This window comes from Salmo salar, chromosome ssa14 (genome assembly GCF_905237065.1).
Source record: "Salmo salar chromosome ssa14, Ssal_v3.1, whole genome shotgun sequence".
In the NCBI taxonomy this organism is placed as follows: domain Eukaryota; kingdom Metazoa; phylum Chordata; class Actinopteri; order Salmoniformes; family Salmonidae; genus Salmo; species Salmo salar.
In genome coordinates, this window is record NC_059455.1 from 73,506,111 (window position 1) to 73,521,222 (window position 15,112).

The 15,112-nt window shown below is 45.2% G+C and overlaps 1 protein-coding gene and 1 non-coding gene across 7 annotated transcripts; both read right to left on the reverse strand.

The window, feature by feature from the left end:
- Window positions 1-281: 281 nt before the first annotated feature.
- On the reverse strand, window positions 282-7,852 carry LOC106570264 (glucocorticoid modulatory element-binding protein 1). 6 transcript variants are annotated; one of them, XM_045694779.1, is made up of 10 exons: window positions 7,390-7,852; window positions 6,117-6,270; window positions 5,840-5,895; window positions 5,632-5,750; window positions 5,199-5,302; window positions 4,765-4,913; window positions 4,268-4,408; window positions 3,728-3,865; window positions 3,278-3,415; window positions 282-2,931 (listed from the first exon to the last, which is right to left on the reverse strand). In XM_045694779.1, the coding sequence occupies exons 1-10, from the start codon at window positions 7,430-7,432 to the stop codon at window positions 1,958-1,960; spliced, it is 2,016 nt and encodes a 671-aa protein (XP_045550735.1). In that variant the 5' UTR covers window positions 7,433-7,852; the 3' UTR covers window positions 282-1,957. The 6 variants fall into 6 exon arrangements, with proteins under 6 accessions (XP_045550735.1, XP_045550736.1, XP_013997864.1 ...); XM_045694780.1 differs by having other exon boundaries at window positions 3,278-3,400; window positions 6,117-6,273; XM_014142389.2 differs by having other exon boundaries at window positions 6,117-6,273.
- On the reverse strand, window positions 7,720-7,855 carry LOC123726949 (U11 spliceosomal RNA). Its single transcript, XR_006759056.1, has one exon. It is a non-coding gene; the product is annotated as a U11 spliceosomal RNA (small nuclear RNA).
- Between the last annotated feature and the right edge of the window lie 7,257 nt (window positions 7,856-15,112).

Consider the following 15,112-nt stretch of genomic DNA (forward strand, 5'->3'; position numbering starts at 1 on the left):
AACCAACACCACCAACCACACCACCAACCACACCACACCACCAACCAACACCACCAAACCAAACCACCAACCACACCACCAAACCAAACCAAACCACCAAACCACACCACCAACCAACACCACCAAACCACACCACCAACCAACACCACCAACCACACCACCAAACCACCAAACCACACCAACCACACCACACCACCAAACCACACTACCAACCAACACCACCAACCACACCACCAAACCACACCACCAACCAACACCATCAACCACACCACCAAACCACACCAATTGATTTGTCTTTTATTTTAATAATATTAAAACACATTAAAGTAATTATGGAAATACAGAACAGGTCATTACAGATAACTTAAAATGTACCCTGCAACTTTGTTCACATTCATTGACCAAAATAATTGAATGGATGTATTCACTTTGGTCTCAGCACTGCACTTCTGTGTCTGTTATTATGAGTAAAATTAACTGAGTAAGAACTTTTATTTGTTCTAGGCCGGGCAGCAGTTTGAGAAACACTTTGCTTGAAGGGGGTGTACATGAGGCTGATGTTGAATAAATGTGTTATGAATGATACTGCAACACTAATATAGGTACTATAACATTTCAGTCTTTTAGCAGACGCTCTTATCTAGAGCGACTTACAGGAGCAATTACGGTTAAGTGCCTTGCTCAATGGCAAATCCACATTGTTCACCTAGTCGGCTCGGGGATTCGAACCAGCGTCCTTTCTGTTACTGACCCAACGCTATTAAGCGCTAGGCTACCTGCCACCTCAAACGCTGATTTCTCACATAAATGCACCCATTCATTCAGGTTACAGACCATGTAACTAGGCCTAGGACCCCTAGACAAAACGAATACAACAATATCCGTAGACTAGTGAATGGTTATGAAAGGTGTTATGAATGCCGTATGTATACTTCCTTCCTAAAAGTGTTAGAGCATTTTGTTCAGCTTGACATAGAGTCCCTGTCATTATTCTTTGACTTACATAACCATCTTGGTCATACTTTAACTTTAGGTCCATTTCTATCTATACAAAACCTTGTTACTAAAATAACCACATGCTAAAAATCATACACAGAGGGGGAAAAAAATGCTAATGTGTTGTTCTCTATGGAGCTTGCATATACAATACATCTACTGCGTTTGTCACCATACAGAGAATCAGGGTGAAATATAATGCAAATCTTGCAAAGAAAAAGCCAAAAAAGATTTGATCTGACAATGGTGAGCTCAACAAGATACGATCTTTGTTTTGTTTGACAAAAACTGCAGAAAAGACTTCATCCCAAAAGCTGCGAAGAGAAAGTGGTATGCTTTCTATTTTTGAAAGAAATGTGTAACATAGAGCAGACTTTGTTTTAGAACTGTTGCTATCATCCCACAGTAGACCTCTAGCTCCACACACACCAAAAGGGTAACACACCTTGAATACAACACCAGACTGTTATTCATACCAATCTCAAGCCAATATCCTGGGACGTCTTCTGAAAATTGTATTTGGGTGTCTTCTTCAAGTTGAAGTCATACCAATGCGTTACAAAAACAAACAATATAAGATACGGTGTCTGCCTAAGTTGTAATTTTGTTTTAATAAAAACTAACGAAACAACAATGAAAATAAGGGACACCTTGGCCTAGCTGCTAAGGACCACAGCTACTCTAAAAAGACTAGGTCTTTGGCAGCTTTCTGTGTACACTCCACACACTTGATCACACCACAAGTCTGCCTGCGTATTCCCTTCTATGTTCTGTTCATGAATCCATCCCTAGCCTGGTCCCAGATCTGTTTGTGCCATCTTGCCAGCTCCTACGATAATTGTCACAGCAAGATGGCAAGACAGCACAAACAGATCTGGGAGCAGGCTAGTCCATCCCTACTGTCTCACATGGCTCCAGGGGGAGGAGTGGGTATTGTCTTTGTCTGCAGAGCTGAGCTGGATCATTTGTCCTTGTCCTCTTCCTGAGTCTCCTCCTCGATCACCATTATCCTTAGGCCTGAGATCTGCCCATTAGCATCCAGCTGTACCCCCTCTACCTGGCTCTGCTGCCCAGCCTCAAGCACCTCCCCCTGGGCATCTTCCGACTCCCCCTGCATCACCATCTCCTCACCTCCCTCCCCCTCAACCCCCTCCGAGACCATGGTCATCTCCATCCCAGCATGGACCACTACGGCGGAGCCCTCCTCCCCAGTCTCGGCCTCTCCTTCTTGGGCCAGCTGTAGCTCCATCACCGCCCCCATGGTCTGGTCATGGTCGCCCGGCGCGGGGTCGATCTCAATCACGGTGGTGAGTGCCTGGCTCTTGTCCTCAACCCCCTCCACCAATCCCTCCTGTACCATCCCCATCTCCACAACCTGGCCCAGGGGCTGCTCCACCATCATCTCCCCACCGTCGGTCACCCCTCCCTGGGTGAGTTGGACCAGCTCCACGGGACTCATTACGGTTCCTCCCAGCTGACTGGGGTCCTGGAGGGTGGTGCCCACTAGCGTCAGCCCCTGGGAAGGGTGCAGCGTCAGGGTCTCCGTCTTGCCGTCGGCCCCCACCATGGTGGTGATGTATCGGGTGAAGGTCTGAGCGCCGGCGGGCAGAGTGTGAAGGGTTACCGTGTTGTTCTGTTGACCCAGCGTAGCCATTGGGAGGCCTGACAGGGAGAAGGGCTGGCCCATGGAGGAGAATGAAATGGGGGAGAGGATAGTGAACTGCTGGGGCTGCAGGGTGGCTGTCTGGGGCTGGGAGAGGGAGGAGGTGAGGAGGGTGGTGGTGGAGGCTGGCCGCTGCAGACGGGGGCGTTTGGCCTTGGGCTTGGTGGGTTTGCCTCCTGGGGTGTGGCTGATGTTGTTGAGGGGCTGAGGGTGGCAGAGCTGAGCTCTGACGTGCTGCTGTCGTCTCTGTTCCTCCAGCTGCAGCTCCAGGTCTGCAGAGATCAGGTCAGAGGTTAGAAATGACTCAGATGGTGCTCTACAGTAATCAACCGTATCAATTAGCAAGTGAATACTTTTTGTTTGAGGCAATATCCAATACAGGTCTATCTTTGCAATTAAATGTAGACTTCAATGCGGAATACACATTTCAGTTGAATGCATTCAGTTGTACAACTGACTAGGTATCCCCCTTTCAATTACATTTTTTGTTCCCGACCATTCACATTAAATGATATGACTAAAATTTAAATGATCCAAAACATCATAGGCTACATATCTCAATCTCCCTTCCTCTGCCTGAAAGTTACTGAATTGAAAACGGAATTGATCATTACTCACTGGTCAGTGTGCTAATGACCTGCTCCTCTCCAGGGTCAGTCTGTTCTCTCCTTACGCTCAGGATGTGTTTGACCGAGTCCAGCAGGCCGAACACCTGGGCCAGGTTACTCAACACTGCCACCTCTACCAGACAGGAATCTGAGGTCCATCAGTGGGTAATCGATCACATGGTCAGTAATAACACATCCATCAGTCAGTCAGTCAATCAATTAATCAAAGACATGAAATGTGTTTCAACAAGACATATGTGTACCTTATTTTTTGGTTGCCCCCATAATCTAGTCTTTTCTTTATGTTACTCCTGAGAAGTCAACGTTACTTCTCATTTTATTTCATCCCCTGACTTGATCAACAGAAACCAACATTGCACCTGTGTGGCACAATGCATATACCCTTAGAATTGACCTGTACCCTATCCCCTGTGTCCTAGGCCTAGCTACCAGTACCCACCAGCGTCCTGCATGGCAGCCTGCTCGCTGCGTAGCTGCACTCCTCTCAGCATCTCCAGCAGCTCTGTCCTGATGTTTTCCACCACCTCCCCCATCAGGCCTACATCAGCTATGCCTCTCCAGAAGTTCAACGTCTCCTCTGGGGGAACATAAAGGACACAGCAAAGTTCAAATTCAAAGTAGGGTATATGTAATTTGAGTCACAGTTATGTGAAAAAGGTGAGGAAGAATTCATCCAGTCACATGCCAAGCAGACCTAAAGTCAAATACGTGTCACATACTTGAGATGTGGTTGGTTTAGTTTGACAGGCATGTAGGGTCGGTGGAGTTTGCACTTTGGGGATTATTCGATTAGTTTCATTTTACCGGGCGAGCTAAATCAATCGCACCCAACAGCAAGTACTTGACATAGTGCATTTGACCCAGGTATGAAGCTAAGATTAATACAAGACTAATGCCCAGACAACTACTTGACTTCAGAGTTGAGAGTATAAATACAGTAAACAGTCACGAGTGGGAACTGTTTAGGTGAAGAACTCACCTGATATCTCACTGGTTTCCTTCCTCTCTGTTGTCTCCACTGCTACGGCCCCAGAACTCCAATCCACTGCTCCGGTCAGAACCTCTGACCTCTCCTCTGTTGTCATGGCAGCCTGGCCACCATTACCAATCACCACCTGGGCTACATGTCCAAAAAGGGGAAAGACATGGTTAGCTACAATACTTACAATATTCAATACACAACATAAAACGGATGATTCTGGTCCTGCATGCTTATTGACTGATAACGTATTCCAAACGTGTGTGTGTGTGTGTGTGTGTTATATATATATGCCAATGAAAATGTAAAGTTAATTGACATGCCTTACAATATCACAAATTCAAAAGGAGGTAAATGGGAGAAAATTGGATTAAAAGGTTCTTTACCAAAAATAACTGCTAGACAGAAAAATAACTGCCAGACAAACTTTTAAATTGTTTTGCCACAGACAATCTGAGATCTTAACAGCCCCCAGGGAGGGGCGTGTCTGGTCTCACCTTGTGAGGAGGTGGGTGTGGTGAGGCCGCTGCCGTCAGGGGGGAAGCGCGTGTTGTTGATCAGCAGGTCAAACTTGGTGCTACGACACGTGTTGGTGCACAGAGTGCTGTGTTCATAGAAGTCTAGCTGCCCCGAGTCCATCATCTTCCTGAAGGAGAGAGATGATTAGATAAAAGGTTAAGAGTGAGGAAAGAGAGCGGGAAGGGACACACCATGTGCATCAATCACCTCGGGTTGATTTTCCACTCAGACCTGGGATTCTAACTTGCAACCCTCCAGTTTCTGGCCCACATCTCTAACTTCTTGACTACCTCTGATGCCTAAGAGATAGGCATTTTGCCTATCTAATGATCTCAGATCTCTCCACAAGTGCATAGGGGGTAGGGGCTAGAGGCTAGGGGTTGATTTGGGACCGGTCGACTCTACTCCTGACCTGAGCATGACCCCGCCCATCCGGATAGCTCTCTTCCAGTCTTTCAGTGTAGCCTTCCCAGACATGTGGACAAACTGCTTGGGACTGATCAGCTGGTCTTCATACTGTATAGTGCAGACATTATAGGTAGAGAGTTTAGAAAGGAACCATCTGTTCACTGGAATTACAAAACAGATACCTATACCACCTTATCATAAAGGAGACAGCAAAGAAACAACTGGCCAATGAGAAACCTTCAACTGATGTCTAAGGCATTGTTGAGGCAAACGGTATGTGACATTCTCACAATCCCTTCTGTTGACAATGTACAAATAAGACTAAAACTCTTAAAAAGTATACCAAAGCTGGCAGTCTGAGCTGTTCCTTCTCTGCACACTAGCATTTGAAAAGCTTTATGATTTCTGTAGAGAATAGTGACCATGAAAATACTAACCTTGACACATTTGACGTTTATTCCAGGACAGACAAACTTCTTGACCAGTAGCACAGCTTTACACTCCCCACATGTGATGGGATAGCCCAACTCTACGTCCTCCCCGTCAACTGTTGTTTCTTCTCAAGGAACACACACACGCGCGCATGTTTTATGATATGCTTTGTTTGTGTGGGACTGTGTGTGTGTCTTTCTGTGTGTTACTTACCTGGGTGTGACTCCACAGCCACAACAGCTGTGTCTGCCTCTCCCGACTCATCCATACTGCAAGGGAAAGTGAATACAAAACAAATGAAAACTTTGGCTAAAAAAAACAAAGCAGGGTCTGCTTGCCACAAGACTGTGTTAGCTCACTAACCTAAAGCCTAGGCAAACAGCTTGGGGAGCCATCATGTGAGCGTGGTTCACCAAACCAACTCTGTTACACTAGTCTTGTCCTCTTTTCCCCCCCCATCAGGCTCAAGTAAGCATCAGTGTGTACCTACCTTGCTGTGATTGGTTGTAGCTGGAGGATGACCTGCGTCTTGCTTTCATTGTCATCACCATCATCTTCCTCAGCAGCCCTCATCACCATCAAGTCCCCAACGGAGACTGTCGTCACCTCGGTTTGTGCCATCCTGACTCCTCTCCCAGTGTAACCTACTGAAAGCCCCAGATAGGGATGAAGAGCACAATGGTGACAAATAGGCAAGATTACAAGAATATGTGTGTGAAAGACTACTCACATACAGGAGGACAGATAGGACAATGTAGAATATGGATAAGATGCTCTCAGGGCAGACCATGCCCATAAACAGATTCAGTTCAGTTGCCTCTCAGTTTCAGCCAATGGCTGTATGGTTTAATTTAAACCTCCAAAGTGTTATTCAGTTATTCTGTCATAGTTAGAAAGGGGGGCACTGCATGGGGCTCATTGAAAGCCACGGTTACTAACTACTTAGCTATCTTTCCTACTTGGTCCCTACACATTTAAAAGGCGAGGAGAAAAACCTAACTGAAAACTTTATTTGCATAACTTTTAACTAGTAGCTAGCTATCGTTACACCTGGTATCCTGGCTGTAACTAAGTTAGTGCACTACATTGCCCATATCCACAGAAACGTTGCGTTAGTTAGCTAACTAACGTACTAGTTAAAAGTAATGTACAGCAAGTTTGCACTCAGTTCTTCTCCTCGCAACGTTTCTGTGGGTATGGGCAGTGTAGTGCACTGGTTACAATCAGGAGATCAAGTGGAACATAGCTAACTAGCTGCTAAAGCGCCATTTGCCCGAATAGCCTTTCCCACTGATCTGTATAGCTGAACGGCTAACGGCCTACGCCCGTGCATTGTACTAGTCCGGCTATCTTGCTAGCAAGGGGGCGGCTTGTAGCTAGCAAGATGGCTAAGTTAACTAAAGTAATGGACTTTGGGCAGAGATTTGGCGCTCACGCAACCTGTGGCCGGGATGTTACTGGCCACCTTGAGATTTACAGCGTGGCGGCGGTTACGTGCCGCTTGTTTCAGACGATAGCGTGCGTCCGTTCTACTTTTTCTTTTCTCCGCTCCCCTTCAAAATTACGTCCCTGTGCGGCAGCACGTACACCAAACAACAACGCGGCGACGGCGTTGCCCCGCCATTCGGAGCGAGCACGGGGTGTTACCCCTTTAAAATGAGCAAATCTACGTAGAGATAGACATTACCTCGCATATAAATCAGTTAGCCTTTATGAACCGAATACACCTAACAGTACAAAGCCATCGTTTAGATTTTCCTTACCGTTTTTATGAAGTCGAACACATCCCTTCAAGCTGCTGGGCATGCGCACTTAGAGCAGTCACACTTCCTCATATAGCGCGGCTCGCCAGTCATGCATCCTGCATCCTCAAAAATAGGTCAAAAATAAAAACAAGCCTGTTGACAAGTCGCTGTTAAATGTTTTATGACTGCAATCATCACTTATTTCACAGCATTAGGACAATTGGATTATGACCTGCTTTTGCTAATGCACGTTTTGTGGACCAGTAGCACAAGTCTGTATGTATAGGCGTCGCACTAGAATTAATCTATGCTTGTTTTGTTAAAGGTTGTTATCTTTGTACAAAATTTTGGAGCGCAAAGATTCACGATCATTCGCAGCTCCGGGCAGTAAAAATTATGCTTCCGAAATCTCTTGATATCGATTCCGCAAGAAGAGTGGTGAATCCCCACCCTCCCTGTGCTAAACATAGCAGAAGCCCTTTTTAACATTCAGATTACAGTTTTTACCATGTGTTCTTTGGACCCAGGGACTTCAGTCAGGGTAGGGAAAAACATTAAATGTATTTTATTCTGTTAGTGATTTTCCGTTGTATGAAAACTTAAATTATATTTTAGTTGACAAAACAACGAATAATATTGATGAATCAAATGGAATAAGATGCATTTATCCGTAATTTGTCATAACGCAAAGCATCATGGGATAGATAGGTTGAGCATTTTAGATTCTGATTGGTCCCCTCTTCCCGGATTGCGTTTCAGTCCTGAGGTGTGTGCTCGTTCACTACTCCCTGCAAATCAAACAATATTGGCTTGTGTACTAGCGTTTCGAGATACAATTCATTTAATTTCAAATTAATGAAGGGAACAAGTGCACACTTCAGGAGAAGTTTGAGATTATTGGGATGTAGGGCTAGGGTAATCGCTAAAAGGTATCCAGCATTTGTCAAATTAACATCAAAAGTTGTTGTTTTTCGTGCATTTTAGCTAACCCTTTTCCTAAACGTAACCTAATTATCCTAACCTGCTGCGTAAATTCCGCTAACAATCGGACCTCTCTGAAATAATGAATGGCCCTCCCTTCAGTAAAATACATGTTTACCCGACCCCCCCAAACCTGGTGAAAAAAAGTGTCCCTCCACTAAACCAAAAACAATAATTCAAACAAAGTGGATAGCACAACATTCCTACTGTTTATCCTCACTCATAGGACAGACCAGAGCCCTAGACATGCAGTTTTAAGAAACGTGACAAAGTAGCCAGAAGGTTGTGGATGCGCATATCACCACGGACAAGGGTAGGGGTGATAAGATCCCCATTATAATAAAAGCACTGCATACATCTATCATCTTATTTCCGTTAGATAAAAAAAAATAGCTTTTTAAAAACGCAATTCATGCACTTTTATGTCATTTTACATGACTGGAGAAAAGCAGAATCTTTTTTTTTATATGACAACAGAGCCTGACAACCAACGAGCGCATGCTGTAGCCCCGGAGACGTTGTGATTTCAATACAGGCTACTGTTAAAAAATAGGACAGTACTTTGTTTGGAACAGAGCTAAAGTTGTCTATCAACTGTACACATTGAGTGCAACAGAAGGAGTTACAAATGAAGTATCAGATCATCAACGAATTCGAGAAAAATACAATTGTTTTTTTAACACAGCAGCGGCATATCATCAGGTAGGCCACAGTGCATACGGAAAGTATTCAGACCCCTTGACTTATTCCACATTTTGTTACGTTCCAGCCTTTTTCGCTTTTTCCCCCTCATCAATCTGTACACAATACTCCATAATGACAAAGCAAAAACAGTTTTTTTTGCTAATTTGTAAAAAATTTACGGAAATATCATATCAGAATTGTATAATTATTCAGACACTTTACTCAGTACTTTGCGTATATGCACTTATAAAAAATGTTTTGGGGGAAATTATTGTTGTTACAGAATAGATGTGTTTACTGTGATTAGTGCATGGGAATATAAGAGCATATGCTAGGCTAAATTAACAAACTAGGCATGCATAGTTTACTGCATGATCCTCAAAACAAAGACTGGCCAAACTCATGTTTCTGAAAGTGAATTCCAATGCACTGTAAAATGACTGTGTAGCTTAATAAGGCATATTTTCCTTTTATTCAGCCTAAATGCGAAATGTATAGGCATGTTGTTGAAGTGCTGTTGTTGTGTTTTTGAAATGCTGATTGCTCCTGCCAGCCTGTAGCATGTCACAAATAAGTCACAATTTGTTTCTTAAATGGCAGGCTATAGCCTTGAAATAATATTAATATAGCCTAAATAATTCATTTTTGTTCCTTCTTAGGCTACCTGGCTTGCTCCTGACTGACTTAGTATGTAGTTTAATAGCCTGTTGAAATGTTGAACCTTAAATGAATGTGACAGAATCACACATTACTTCCTAAGCAAAGTACATTTTATAAGGGCACAAGGTGAGACCCAATGCAGACACAGGAGGCAGATGGTAGAGCTCCGATATTTATTATAACAAAGGGAGCAGGCAAAGGCAAGTCAGGGACAGTTCATAAACCAAGTGAGAGTCCAAACAGTACCGGATGATAGGCAGTCTCGACATCCGAGTACAAAACAGTACAAGGGGATAGGCATAGTGGTCAGGCAGGCGGATTCGGAGTCAGGACAGACAAGGGTCGAAACCATGGGGACTAGAAACAAACAGAGACTGGGGAAAAATAGGAGCAAGGAAAACCACTGGTTGACTTGGCAAACAAGACAAACTGGCACAGTGAGACAGGAAACACAGGGATATATACACCGGGGATAATAAGCAACACCTGGAGGGGGTGGAGACAATCACAAGGACAGGTAAAACAGATCAGGGTGTGATACATTTTTTACTGCAGCCTATGAATGTCAACAACAACAAAAAATCCCATATGCATCAGAGTTTTTCCCGGCATGTTACAGCTTGTTTCTAGCACAAAGCATTGCAGACTAAAGCGGCATTATAGATTGCTTTATACACTGCTCAAAAAAATAAAGGGAACACTTAAACCACACAATGTAACTCCAAGTCAATCACACTTCTGTGAAATCAAACTGTCCACTTAGGAAGCAACACTGATTGACAATAAATGTCACATGCTGATGTGCAAATGGAATAGACTACAGGTGGAAATTATAGGCAATTAGCAAGAGACCTCCAATAAAGGAGTGGTTCTGCAGGTGGGGACCACAGACCACTTCTCAGTTCCTATGCTTCCTGGCTGATGTTTTGGTCACTTTTGAATGCTGGCGGTGCTTTCATTCTAGTGGTAGCATGAGACGGAGTCTACAACCCACACAAGTGGCTCAGGTAGTGCAGCTCATCCAGGATGGTACATCAATGCGAGCTGTGGCAAGAAGGTTTGCTGTGTCTGTCAGCGTAGTGTCCAGAGCATGGAGGCGCTACCAGGAGACAGGCCAGTACATCAGGAGACGTGGAGGAGGCCGTAGGCAAGAACCCAGCAGCAGGACCGCTACCTCCGCCTTTGTGCAAGGAGGAGCAGGAGGAGCACTGCCAGAGCCCTGCAAAATGACCTCCAGCAGGCCACAAATGTGCATGTGTCTGCTCAAACGGTCAGAAACAGACTCCATGAGGGTGGTATGAGGGCCCGACGCCCACAGGTGGGGGTTGTGCTTACAGCCCAACACCGTGCAGGACGTTTGGCATTTGCCAGAGAACACCAAGATTGGCAAATTCGCCACCGGCGCCCTGTGCTCTTCACAGATGAAAGCAGGTTCACACTGAGCACGTGACAGACGTGACAGAGTCTGGAGACGCCGTGGAGAATGTTCTGCTGCCTGCAACATCCACCAGCATGACCGGTTTGGCTGTGGGTCAGTCATGGTGTGTGGTGGCATTTCTTTGGGGGGCCGCACAGCCCTCCATGTGCTCGCCAGAGGTAGCCTGACTGCCATTAGGTACCGAGATGAGATCCTCAGACCCCTTGTGAGACCATATGCTGGTGCGGTTGGCCCTGGGTTCCTCCTAATGCAAGACAATGCTAGACCTCATGTGGCTGGAGTGTGTCAGCAGTTCCTGCAAGAGGAAGGCATTGATGCTATGGATTGGCCCGCCCGTTCCCCAGACCTGAATCCAATTGAGCACATCTGGGACATCATGTCTCGCTCCATCCACCAACGCCACGTTTCACCACAGACTGTCCAGGAGTTGGCGGATGCTTTAGTCCAGGTCTGGGAGGAGATCCCTCAGGAGACCATCCGCCACCTCATCAGGAGCATGCCCAGGCGTTGTAGGGAGGTCATACAGGCACGTGGAGGCCACACACACTACTGAGCCTCATTTTGACTTGTTTTAAAGACATTACATCAAAATTGGATCAGCCTGTAGTGTGGTTTTCCACTTTAATTTTGAGTGTGACTCCAAATCCAGACCTCCATGGGTTGATAAATTGGATTTCCATTGATTATTTTTGTGTGATTTTGTTGTCAGCACATTCAACTATGTAATGAAAAAAGTATTTAATAAGATTATTTCTTTCATTCAGATCTAGGATGTGTTGTTTAAGTGTTCCCTTTATTTTTTTGAGCAGTATATAATCATGTCAATTTTTGAGAGCCACAATACTCTCACACCCTCACTCTCACACCCTACAAGGCCTAAAGTCTAATTAAAAGGAAGACAGTTTATCCGAATTAGACCTTTTCCAATTAGTCTACTTTCAGCAGCCATGTGCTGTCCATTTTCACAGCTGCCACTTCGAAGTATATAAATTAAGTTATATGGCTTATTGTGAGCTCAATAACCGTGATAAATAGCTTCGTTATGGGCAAATAAATATATATTTTTTACTCAAATCAATTATAGCAGTAGCAAGCTTACCTCTGGTCCTCTTTCTCATCTTTGTGCTCGCTCTCTCAAACTGAACAGGACATCAGTAGGCCTAGTCTGCTTACACAGATATTGCATTTTTTGACATATAAAAGCATATTTTCAGAAGAAGCCTTTGACTCGCCTACTGAAGTGCCACCGTACACAGCACATCCATTGGTTAGGCAGCACAAAAGGGTTTACATCAGCAAGAGCAGAGCAGGCCAGGCCTCATGATTGGGATAGCCTATCCATTGCAGTGTGTAATGCAGTGTAGCCTAGGTTTATATACACAATTTATTTAAAATGGATTAAAATTATATATATTTTTTTTGTCACACAATACCCCATAACGTCAAAGTGGAATTATGTTTTTTGGAATTTTTATAAATGAATTAAAAAGGACATTGGAAATGTCTTGAGTCAATAAGTATTCAACCCCTTTGTTATGGCAAGCCTAAATAAGTTCAGGAGTAAAAATGTGCTTAACAATTCACATAATAAGCCGCATGGTATCACTCTGTGTGCAATAATTGTGTTTAACATGATTTTTGAATGACTACCTCATCTCTGTACCCCACACATACAATTATCTGTAAGATCCCTCAGTCGAGCAGTGAATTTCAAACACAGATTCAACCACAAAGACCAGGGCACTGATTGGTAGATGTGTAAAAAAAAAAACATTAAAAAACCCAGACAATATCCCTTTGAGCATGGTGAAGTTATTAATTCAACTTTGGATGGTGTCTCAACACACCCAGTCACTGCAAATATACAGACGTCCTTCCTAACTCAGTTGCCAGAGAGGAAAGAGACCACTCAGGGATTTCACCATGAGGCCAATGGTGACTTTAAAACAGTTACAGAGTGTAATGGCTGTGATAGGAGAAAACTGGGGATGGATCAACAACATTGTAGTTACTCCACAATACTAACCTAATTGATAGAGTGAAAAGAAGGAAGCCTGTTCAGAATGATCCATTGGTAGTTTGTTGTAACCAAGTATTGGTGCTAACATTGTGTATTGGTGCTAACCGTGTATTAATGGATGCTAGCATGCTAGTTAGCTACAGCGTCATAGGACACAGTGCACTGGGTGGGTTTCACGGAAGAATACTGTACCAAGTTATCTAGCTGAATAAACTAAGTTTGAGCCTATTCCTGGAAACATTGAACCACTGTAGTTTATATCAATTATAATTTCTAAAGTGGAAGTTGGAAAAGTTATATTTGAGTGTTTCAGTGAATGGTTAGTGAGGGAGGCCCTGCTCTCTCGCTTCCCCAGTTGTTTAGTTAATTTTAATTCCAATCTCTTTTGCATTAGCGTAGCATGTCAACTATGTGTCTGTCTATCCCTGTTCTCTCCTCTCTGCACAGGCCACACAAATGCCTCACACCGCGTGGCCGCTGCCACTCTAACGTGGTGGTCCCAGCGCGCACGACCCATGTGGAATTCCAGGTCTCCGGCAGCCTCTGGAACTGCCGGTCTGCGGCCAACAAGGCAGAGTTCATCTCAGCCTATGCTACCCTCCAGTCCCTCGACTTCTTGGCGCTGACAGAAACATGGATTACCACAGAAAACACTGCTACTCCTACTGCTCTCTCCTCGTCTGCCCACGTGTTCTCGCATACCCCGAGAGCATCTGGTCAGCGGGGTGGCGGGACTGGAATCCTCATCTCTCCCAAGTGGACATTCTCTCTTTCTCCCCTGACCCATCTGTTTATCTCCTCTTTTGAATTCCATGCTGTCACAGTCACTAGCCCATTCAAGCTTAACATCCTTATCATTTATGGCCCTCCAGGTTCCTTTGGAGAGTTCATCAATGAGCTTGACGCCTTGATAAGTTCCTTTCCTGAGGATGGCTCACCCCTCACAATTCTGGGTGACTTTAACCTCCCTACGTCTACCTTTGACTCATTTCTCTCTGCCTCCTTCTTTCCACTCCTCTCCTCTTTTGACCTCACCCTCTCACCGTCCCCCCCTACTCACAAGGCAGGCAATACGCTTGACTTCATCTTTACTAGATGCTGTTCTTCTACTAATCTCACTGCAACTCCCCTCCAAGTCTCCGACCACTACCTTGTATCCTTTTCCCTCTCGCTCTCCTCCAACACTACTCACTCTGCCCCTACTCAGATGGTATTGCGCCGTCGCAACCTTCGCTCTCTCTCTCCTGCTACTCTCTCCTCTTCCATCCTATCATCTCTTCCCTCTGCTCAAGCCTTCTCCAACCAATCTCCTGATTCTGCCTCCTCAACCCTCCTCTCCTCCCTTTCTGCATCCTTTGACTCTCTATGTCCCCTATACTCCCGGCCGGCTCGGTCCTCCCCTTCTGCTCCGTGGCTTGACGACTCATTGCGAGCTCACAGAACAGGGCTCCGGGCAGCCGAGCGGAAATGGAGGAAAACTGGCCTCCCTGCGGACCTGGCATCTTTTCACTCCCTCCTCTCCACATTTTCTTCCTCTGTTTCTGCTGCTAAAGCCACTTTCTACCACTCTAAATTCCAAGCATCTGCCTCTAACCCTAGGAAGCTCTTTGCCACCTTCTCCTCCCTCCTGAATCCTCCTCCCCCTCCCCCCTCCTCCCTCTCTGCGGATGACTTTGTCAACCATTTTGAAAAGAAGGTTGACGACATCCGATCCTCGTTTGTTAAGTCAAACGACACCGCTGGTCCTGCTCACATTGCCCTACCCTATGCTTTGACCTCTTTCTCCCCTCTCTCTCCAGATAAAATCTTGCGACTTGTGACGGCCGGCCGCCCAACAACCTGCCCGCTTGACCCTATCCCCTCCTCTTTTCTCCAGACCATTTCCGGAGACCTTCTCCCCTACCTCACCTCGCTCATCAACTCATCCTTGACCGCTGGCTATGTCCCTTCCGTCTTCA

Excerpts from the sequence above, each read along its gene's own strand:
- LOC106570264 (XM_014142389.2), bottom strand. The coding sequence starts at position 7,432 with ATGCCCAGCAGCTTGAAGGGATGTGTTCGACTTCATAAAAACG. Across the intron at positions 5,751-5,839 it reads GGCTGTGGAGTCACACCCAG|AAACAACAGTTGACGGGGAG; the intron begins GTAAGTAACACA and ends TTCCTTGAGAAG. Across the intron at positions 3,416-3,727 it reads GGCTGCCATGCAGGACGCTG|ATTCCTGTCTGGTAGAGGTG; the intron begins GTGGGTACTGGT and ends GATGGACCTCAG.